The sequence below is a fragment of the Halichoerus grypus genome, chromosome X (assembly GCF_964656455.1).
Source record: "Halichoerus grypus chromosome X, mHalGry1.hap1.1, whole genome shotgun sequence".
Taxonomy (NCBI): domain Eukaryota; kingdom Metazoa; phylum Chordata; class Mammalia; order Carnivora; family Phocidae; genus Halichoerus; species Halichoerus grypus.
The window spans coordinates 487,140-496,866 of record NC_135727.1 but is presented as its reverse complement, the minus strand read 5'-3'; the positions used below and the strand labels follow the sequence as shown (position 1 = coordinate 496,866).

Below are 9,727 nucleotides of genomic sequence, written 5' to 3'. Positions count from 1 at the left end.
CAGGTTGTGCTTGAATGCTCTGCTAATATGTGTACATTTCATGACCTGTCTACTCTCCCTTACCCCTAGCATTTCCACATATTTTTCCAAGTCTGACTCTCATTGCTTTTCTCCTTCCCTCTAAGTAGAATGCTGATTTCTATCAAACACACAGACTCGCCTTGTTCCCTCTTATTTGCTCAAATAACATTGATGACAAAAAATAAACCACTACTGAGTATTTATTGTGTGCTGCTCACTGTGGTACACACTTTATGCACAAGACCTCATTTCATTCTTCATCACAGCTTTAGCAGGTAGATGACATTTATAAGCCTTATTTTGCAGATGAAGAAACAGAGGCTCAAGGAACGAAAGTGACTTCTCCAAATTCACCAGGCTAGTCAGAGGCAAAGATGAAACTCAAGCCCAGTTTGGTCCAAGTCCATGCTCTTTCTATAACACTACATTGACTCAGTCAAGGCATCAGAGAGGGATCTAGAAAGCAGAAGGTAAGAGGATACTGAGTACCTGAATTGGAGGGAGTGGCCCATCATTAATGGGACAAAAGATAGACCATAGAGAAAGGTGGGGCTAGGAGAGAAAAACCTTCACTGACTTCATAGGTTCACATAGCATTGACCCTGTGATCTTTACTTATGCACAGGATAAATTACCATACTTATCTACCCATAAAAAGTAGGTTAGAACACCACTATGAAACTATATGATACACACCAACATGGCTTAAGATGATTTTCACAATTGTAAAAGATGCCTGATGATTTTTTCCAGAAAGGAAGCTTGGATTCCATTAATCAAGCTAAGACTTCATACTCTGAGTGGTCCAAAAGTACTCTTAGCAAGATGGAGGACAAAAGCCAGGCCCGCTGCTTAAAGCCAAGGAGTAGGATAAACTACCCACAAACCCACCAACCCCTGAATGTAGATCTGACAACAACAGAAAAGAACAAAAAAAGAACTACAACCATATCTGCCAGGGTCTTTGGCTGTGGTGAGTTGTAGGCCTAAGGAGGCAAGGACACTGACATGGCCTGACTTCACAACTAAGCCACCAGCTGGCTGTGTGAGTGGATCTCCAATATGCCCAAGAGCTTCCTGGGGCAGTGATATGAATATGTCCTATAAAATGGTTTTGATCCTAACAACTGACATATTTTGCAAGAGTGTGGAAAGAAGGAAAAATGCTGAATGGATTGATTTCTTTCTATCATCAAGTTTCTACCTTTGGAACAAGTAAAATTAGAGAATGTGAAAAACACTTTGTTTTTTAAAAAAGTAGGGGGTTTGGTGGATATTTATAAACTGTTTGCAAAACATGTAGCTATTCTCATGGTTCTCTTAAGATTTTATTGGAAGGAACTTAAGAGTACAGATGATGATTACTATCTATGAATGGTCAGCTAGACTGTAAATATTGTTGGAATAAGGACAAGGGGGAAGGCATTAACATTTATTTTGGAATATGGCATATTAATTAAAAGCACTGTCTCTGTGGTCAGATTTTCTGAAATTCTAATCCAAACTCTGACACTTATTTAGCCATGTGACCTTGGCTAAACCATTTAATCTCTCATTACCTCTATTTCTTCATTTATAAAACAGGGGTAGGGTTGCTGTGGGGATTAAAAGCAGTTATAACAGTGTCTGGCATATGGAAAGCACCATGAAAGTTAGCTATTGTTATTGGTTATCATTATGTGCTGCAAACATCTTATTTAATAATCACAAATTTGCTAGAAAAACCTGTGGGGTAGGTATTTTCCTTATTTTGCTCATATGAGAAAACTTAAGCTATGAGGTCAAACAAAATTACAGAGTGACAGAACCTTTAGATGTTGCCCTGTCCAAGGCCTCCATTTTAAAATGAAGAAGAAACTCTAGCTCAAAATAGGGCCTAGAGCTTAGCAACAAGGCTCTTCCCTTCAGTGGTTCTCAAACTTTGGCAGGCACCATAATCCCCTGGAGGGCTTGCTAAAACACAAACTTCTGGCTTCCACCCCCACAGTTTCTGATTTAGTAGGTCCGGTGTGGGGCCTGAGAATTTTCATTTCTAACAAGTGCTCAAATGATGCTGCGGTTGCCGGTCTACTTTGGGAACCTGCACAACACACCACAGTTCATACATCTTTTTTCCTTTTCATCATAGACTACACAGGTTGTGATTCACAAGCACTTGGACAGAAATGAGAACTGCTGATGAACACTAAAGAAAAAGACATTGCTAGCAGGAAGAAGGTAGGGAGACCAATAGTCCTGGTTTATGTGGGACTTCCCCAGTTTTAACACTAAGTTCTGCAGCCCAGGAAACCCCTCAGTCCTGAACACACTTGAATGGTTTGTCACTCTAGATGAAGGTAGACAAAATTCAGTGCTGGTTAACTGCCAAACACAAAAGGACATCTTATAGAGAACATGGTAATATCTGGTAAATTTGTTTGAAAAGGATTCATTATTTTATTCTTATTCCAACAAATTTGTATTATGAAAAGACTATGTTAGGTGTTGTGCTCCTGACCCTACTGATCCCATCCCACCTTAGCAAAAGGTAAAAGTAACTCTACAACACTGAGCTTGGTAGACATAGACCCATGCTTACATATTCAGGGACACCAGAAAGAGATGTAAAAAAAGAAACATTTTACAAAGAAAGTTTTCAATGCACCATGATCAGCACTCAAATAATTCCCTTCCCTCTTTCTTCCTCTGAAGGGAGTACATTATAGAAAAGTATGGATTGAAAATTTAGGAAAGCGAGGGTGAAATAATTAATGAATCAAGGTCCCAGGAGAAACAGAAGGTAAAGGAAGTCCTTCAGTGAGGGAGAAGATTGATCTGTATCCTTATCTCTCCAGGACCCTGAATATGTCCATTGCTTATTATAAATCAATGCTGACCACAGTTAAAATGTAATTTTCAAGGCTAAGTTAAGCAAAATTTCAAAAAGGATAAATATCCTGAGGAAGACTAATGGTGACAATTTTAGGAGTACCTAACAATAGGGAGAATAGATTGCATGTTAAAATGTTACTTCTGTTCTGATTGCTAATGGGTATGTTCTTTAAGACCTAGGCTTAATTATCAATCCTTTGACCCAAGGACAACAAATTTCATGAAGACCCCTAAAGATTCCTAAATAGTACAAATAAAATGCAGAAATATTTTGAGAACATATTTTAGAGCACTGGATGAGTCAATAAGATAATGCATAAACTACTAAACGTGAACTAGGGACTCTTTGTGAACATCAGATTAGACTCTATTCTCTGTCAGAGTACTGAGTTTGTTTTGTTGCTTCTATCCCCACTAATGATCCCCTTTTTTTCCTCTTCTGCACATCCTAGCCTGGATTCTCTTTCATCATTCTACAGTGGTCAATGCAGTTATTGTACAGCTTCACTTTCAATGAAAGCTAGGGGAAAATAACCCTCATACCCATCTCTCTGTCTCTCCATCCATATATAAAGGGAGTCACTAAAAAATAAAAGAAACAAGGTATTATACTTAACCCAGGCAAATCTTAGCAATTAACATGTATAATATTTTAAGAAAAGAAAAAAAAAAGATCAGCAGAAATGGAGGAAACAGATTGCATCCTAAATTCCATCAAAAGCAAAAATGCAAGGTTGGATAGTAATTTCCAGTTCTTTGGAGCCACATCATCTGTCATGATGAGTTCACTGAACAGTCTTACAGACTAACCCTCTGTACTCTCTTGTGGTGTATGTGTATATATATGAATTATCATATGGAACCTCAGAAGTCTCTAAAAACTTTCTGCAATTATCCCTCACACAATTATTGAACTGATGGATTTGTTCCACAGGAGCTATTGTGGCTTCCTAGTTTAATTCTTCAAGAGATGTCTTGGATGGAGATAACCCTTCTTGTAAGATAAAACAATGTTTATATTCAGTTACTACCTTATCACTGAGCTTGTGCTATCAAGCAATTTCTACAATATCTGTAGTTTTAGGACACTGTAGATACAAATCTATGGTTTCAGCTAAACTCTTTAATCCACAGGTCTATGTAAAAGACTGTCTTAAGGTATCCTCCAGCCCACTGGTTCTTAAAGAGTGGTCTGAAAACACCTGGAGGGATTCTTGAGCCCCTTTCAGTGGGCCTGTGGGTTAAATAATATTTTTTATAATGACACTAAGATATTTACCTTTTTCATTCTTATTATCTCATAAATGTACAGAGGGCTTTTCCAAAGGCTATATGGCATGTGATGATGCCATCTCTCTGACACTGAGGGATGTGTGATTTTGTGTTCTTGAATTTTAAACATTTCTCGGTTTTAATATCTATTACAGTTAGTATCAATAGATATAACCCACATCCAAGAACACTTTGGGGTCCTCAATGACTTTTAAGAGTGTTAAGGTGTCCTAAGACCAAACATTTTGCAAACTCCTGCTTTACAAAGACTTTGTTCCTAAAATGCATTTCTTTCTAACTGATCTAGTTGCAACTTCTGTTTTGTGTGATGAGATAAAGAGACAATTTGAAGTAGGTTTTGACACAATATTATTTTGCTGATATGAAATTCTGGTAGCCAGGGTGCCAGGTGTGTTCATAATCTTAATGCTGTCAATTTTAAGCCTGAAGCCCCAAGAGACGAGCAGTGTTTAATACATCATCCCTTGTTAAATAGCAGCCACAGAGTTGGCGGTAGCCAGTAAACGATTCCCTGCCATGTAGGACACGCCAGTTGTCTATAAATAGGACCTGTGAATGGGAAAAAAGAGAAAAAAACACCATCAGAACAAAAGCAGACCAAAGAATTCTAAATCAGAAGAGACCACTTAAAAGCTTTAGGTTGTTCTCTAGTTAAAATTCAATGAGGTATCTTTCTTTTTGAGATTAAACAAACATTTGGAAATTAGGATGTGCATAGCCCTGTAGTAGGCTGGGTGGAAGTTACAAAAGCAACAGTAGGTAATTAGGCCCTGTACTTGAGAAGCTTATGTTTCTTGAGTAATTATTCTCTTATCAAAGCAAATCAGATAACTGGCTTCATTTTCTTTTGTTTAATTTTTAATATATACTTTCTCAAAAAGTTAAACTATTTCATTATGTTTTATGCTAAGCTGAAGACATTACTCAGAGAATAGATCAAGAGCAAAAAAAAAAAAAAAAAAGAAATCATATAGCTGGAAGGACACTTAGGGATTATCTAGTTCAACCCCCTCATTATACATATAGAGCCACTGAGTCATTGATGCCTACATATGGTGTGGGACCTGCTTCCAGGTCATTCAGTGAGTGGCAGGACCAGAGCCAATACCCAGGGTTCTTTTCATTTTTACCTTTGCAAGACTGTGACTCACATATTAAAGAAGTACCCATTATTCATTGCTTCAGTATAACAAGCTTACTTGACATCTTTAGAACTTGGCACCCACCCTGCCAGGCTTTAGTTTGACCCAAAACTCATTCTCAGGTCTCCTCAACTCTACTGTCAGAGTCCGGTGTGCTGTATACCAACGATGGACAACATCATAAGGTACAGTATTGATGACAGCTCTGTCATAGTTGTTGTATCTAAGATGAAATCATGAGAAGAAAAGATATCCTCAAACACATGTTAAAGACACCTATTGCTTATTGAGCAATTTTATTTAAGGCTTTGTCTATATTCATTACTTGTCCTAGAGATAAGGTGAGAATAAGTCAATGCTCTCTTGGGAATATAGGATTGCAGAGAGGAGCCCTGCTGCCTGTTGACCATATTTTTTTTTTCCTTTGGAGAATCTGGGGGTAGGAGATAGAAGTAAGTTCTAGCTGGTTTCTTCCATCTTAGGATATGATGTTTTATCTAAAGTACATTCTCTTGGCCAAATTTTACAGAAGCACTGGGGAAAGATCTGAGCTTTCTATTCACTAAGCTGGGGTGGGCAAGAGAGGTTATACTAACAAGGCTTTCTTTTTAGCAGAATGACTTAGAACTTCTCAGGTGTTTCTCTTTGTGGGGAAAAGCCAAGCTATAGACCTACTGGACAGATTACTCAGTGATCTTCACTCATTCATTCAACTCTAACATTTACATGAGCAGCTGCTATGTGCTAGGTGGTGTCAGGTGTTAAAGATACAGTGATGAACATAGCAGACACGATCCCAGCCTTTGGGATCTATTTACATTCTATTAAGAAAGACAAATGATGGACAAGTAATAAATACATATCTAGTTACAGATGTTATAAAGAAAAAATAATGTACTGTGATAAAAAGTGACTGGGTAGTCTATTTCAGATGGAGTATGTTGAGTGAGGACTTTTTTGAAGAAGTGACATTTGAGCTGTTACTTATATGATAAGAAACCAACAATGTGACAAGCTGAGAGGAGTGTTCCAGGCAAAGGGAAGAGCAAGAACAAAGCATTAGGATGGAAAGTTTTATTATGTTTGCAGAACAGCAAGAAGGCCATGTGGTTGGAGCTGCGTAAGCAAGGGGGATAATGGTAAGGAATAATGTGGAGGAGGTAGCTATGGGCCAGATCATGTATAGCCTTATAGGCCATGGTAAGGATTTTGGGTTTTATTCTGAGTACTATGGGAAGTCACTGAAAAGCCTTTGCTAAAGGCTTTCTTTTTTTCTTAAAGGATTTCTTTTTTACTTAAGGTAAATTAATCTTTTACTGAAGTATAGTATGTATATGGAAAAGTACACAAATCTTAAGCTTGATGTATTTTCATGATGTGAACACATCCATATCACTAGCATCCAGGCCAATAAATAGATCATTACGCACACCCCAGAACACTCTCTTGTACCCCTTTTCCATCTTGTCTTTCCCCTAACCCAAGGATAACTACCATCATGACTTCTGTCACCAAAGATTAGTTTTGCTTGTACTCTTTTGTGTCTGGATTCTTTCATTTAATATTATATTTAGGAGATTCATCATTGTTGTTATATAGTAGTAGATCATTTATCCTTCATGCTGTATAGAATTTTATTGCGTGACTCTACCACAATTTATTCATCCATTCTACTGTTGATAGATATTTGAGTAGTTTCTAGTTTGGGACTAATACAAATAATGCTGGTGGTTCTGGTCCATGATGGCAACATAGAAATCTCCCAAACTCACCTCCCCCCATGCACATACCAAATCTACAGCTACACCTGGGACAATTCCCTCTGAAAGAAATCCAGAAACTAGCTGAGTGACTCCTACACATTGGGTAAATAAGAAAAAAAACCCACATCAAAATGGGTAGAAAATGCTGAAACACAATTTTATCATAAACCCATCCCTGGTGCAGCAACCAGAAGGAAGTTCACAACTCCAAGCTTCTCCTTGAGGAGTGAAGAGTTTGGACTCAACATTTAGTGCCCAAACTTTTAAGATGTCTGCATGAGGGATGGGCCCCCGAAACACCTAGCTTTGAAAGACAATGAGGCTTGCATCCATGAGACCCACCAGGTTATAGAACACAAAGAAACAGTTCTTTTTTTTTTCTTTTGGTAAGTTGTTTATTGTAAGATAATTTATAAACATCTTGCTGTCTTTAGTAGTTTAAACAATGGACCAACAATTTCTTCTGACAAGGACAGCAGTAAGCTAAAAATAAAATCAGCTGGCTGAATTTTCCTTCTTTATCTCTTGTCTGAGGATGAAACTTGGTTTTCATTAATCCAGAGCTGCTGCACCGGAAATGACTTCAATCAACTCTTTCGTGATGACAGCCTGGCGGGTGCGATTGAATGTCAAGGTCAGTTTGTCAATCATCTCGGAAGCGTTCTTGCTAGCGTTGTCCATGGCCATCATCCTGGCACTTTGCTCACTCATGGTGGATTCCTTTAGAGAATAGTAGATGATGTTGGCCAAATTGTATTCTTGGTAATTCTGCAGCACGTCAGCATCAATATCATCATAGATACTCAGGCTCTCAGCACTTGCAATGGTTTCAAGGGAAAAGATGGGCTTTTCTTCTGTCTTGTAGGAGATGACAGACCTGAACTGATTAAAGATGATTAGACCCTTCATCAAATTCATGTCCAGAATTTAGTAGTTCAAGGGCAATGACGGACGCATCCCCAAAAGTAGGTTTTCTTCCCACTTCTTTGAAGGACACCAGAAACTGGTCAGAGTGAGTCCTATGAAGTGTACCCCTGATTTTATCACCAATTCCAACAAGAATGACTTCTTTCCCAGCTGCTGTGAGCGTGGCCACCTCACTTTTCATCTGTTTAGCAACCGAGGAATGAATAGCACCACAGAGCCCTCGATCTGAGGATACACCAATAAGGAGGTGTTTCTTCTTGTGTTCAGGCACCTTAATATCAGCTTTTTCATACAGAGCCAAAGATCCTATCCCATATACTCGAGCTGGTTTCAGTTCCCTCTCAGCTCGGGCATATTTTGCTGCCACTACCATTTTCATAGACTTGGTAATTTTCTGGATGTTTTTGATTGATTTTAGTCGCCTGGTAATATCTTTTAAATTTGCCGTATTTCGAACTTGGATCCATTGCGGCTGCACGGCGCAGGCCGAGAGCCCAGCGACGCCTGCCCGAGAGAACATGGTGGTACCAGCCCGGCTCGAAACAGTTCTTAATGGGCTTATGAAGACTCACTGTGGAAAACTCAGGTCTAGTACAGAGACAGCAGACAGAAACACCCATATCCTAGTCTTTCTCTATAAAAAGCCTATTTGCATACATTAAAAGCTGCTTCTTGAAGGTCAGGCTTCTATTTTGGCACACATCTAGGGACAGACTGCAATCCTCCCCAGAGATGAAGAAAGCCAGTGGGCACCATCTGCACATTCTCCCTCTGGCCCACTCAGGTCATTGGTGTATTCCTGGAATGAGCTTGTATACATGCCTACCACTCTGGCTTTTGTGGCTGCTGTCCAGGGGATACACCCCTTGATCACCTGGCTCTGGCAGCCAGTGGGGCTTTAGTTCCAGATTCCATAGGACAGTAACAAACAAAGAAATGCTTCTTAATTGGCTATCTACCCAAGGCTCAGTGCAAAGGGAGCACACAGAAATGCCCAGCTCCCAGTCTTTCCTGGAAAGAAGTCTGCCTGCATACTTTAAAAGCTGTTAACCAAGGGTCTGGCTTCCAATCAGCCTCCATCTAGGTGCTGACTAAGATCCTCCCCTTTGGGAGACTGACAGGTCTTGACACACCTTCAACTACTGGAAGCCGCTAAAACCACAGAAAGTGGCTTAGAAAAATCACAAAGGTTTGAGCGACAGCCAAGAGCTAAGGCTGAGCTGAATGATAAGGTTCATCTCTTACACAAGACCACTCTATCAAGACTGGGAGAGGTGGCTGTTGTATCTAATATGCAGAAACCAACACAGAGGGAAAGAAAAATGAAGAAACAGAAGAATATGTTCTAAACAAAACAACAAGATAAAACTCCAGAAATAGACCCTAATAAAATGGAGATAAGTGATTTATCTGATAAAGAGTTTAAAATAATGGTCAAAAGATGCTTACCAAGGTCAGGAGACCAATGCATGACAAAGTGAGAATTTCAACAATGAGATAGAAAATATTAAAAAGTACCAAACAGAAATCAAAGTTGAAAAAGACAGTAACTAAGTTGAAAAAGTCAATAGAGCAGACTAGATAAAGTGGAAGAAAATATCAGCAAACTCAAAGACAGAAAGGAAGAATTCATTCAAGCAGAGAAACAGAAAGAAAAAATAATGAAAAAGAGTGAAGATAAGAGAATTATAAGACTCCATCAAGCAGACT

The 9,727-nt window shown here is 38.9% G+C and overlaps 1 protein-coding gene and 1 pseudogene across 2 annotated transcripts in view; both read right to left on the bottom strand.

Moving 5' to 3' along the window:
• Nucleotides 1-203: 203 nt before the first annotated feature.
• TMLHE (trimethyllysine hydroxylase, epsilon) overlaps nucleotides 204-9,727 on the bottom strand; it is a 140,498-nt gene continuing 130,974 nt past the window's right edge. For both annotated transcript variants that reach the window (XM_078065253.1, XM_078065254.1), the window contains 2 exons: nucleotides 5,412-5,550; nucleotides 204-4,734 (listed from right to left, as the gene is read on the bottom strand). In XM_078065253.1, the coding sequence (XP_077921379.1) occupies nucleotides 4,603-4,734; nucleotides 5,412-5,550 (271 nt within the window). In that variant the 3' untranslated portion in view covers nucleotides 204-4,602. The remainder of the gene's footprint in view (nucleotides 4,735-5,411; nucleotides 5,551-9,727) is intronic.
• Nucleotides 7,458-8,572, bottom strand: LOC118552913 (ATP synthase F(1) complex subunit gamma, mitochondrial pseudogene; annotated as a pseudogene).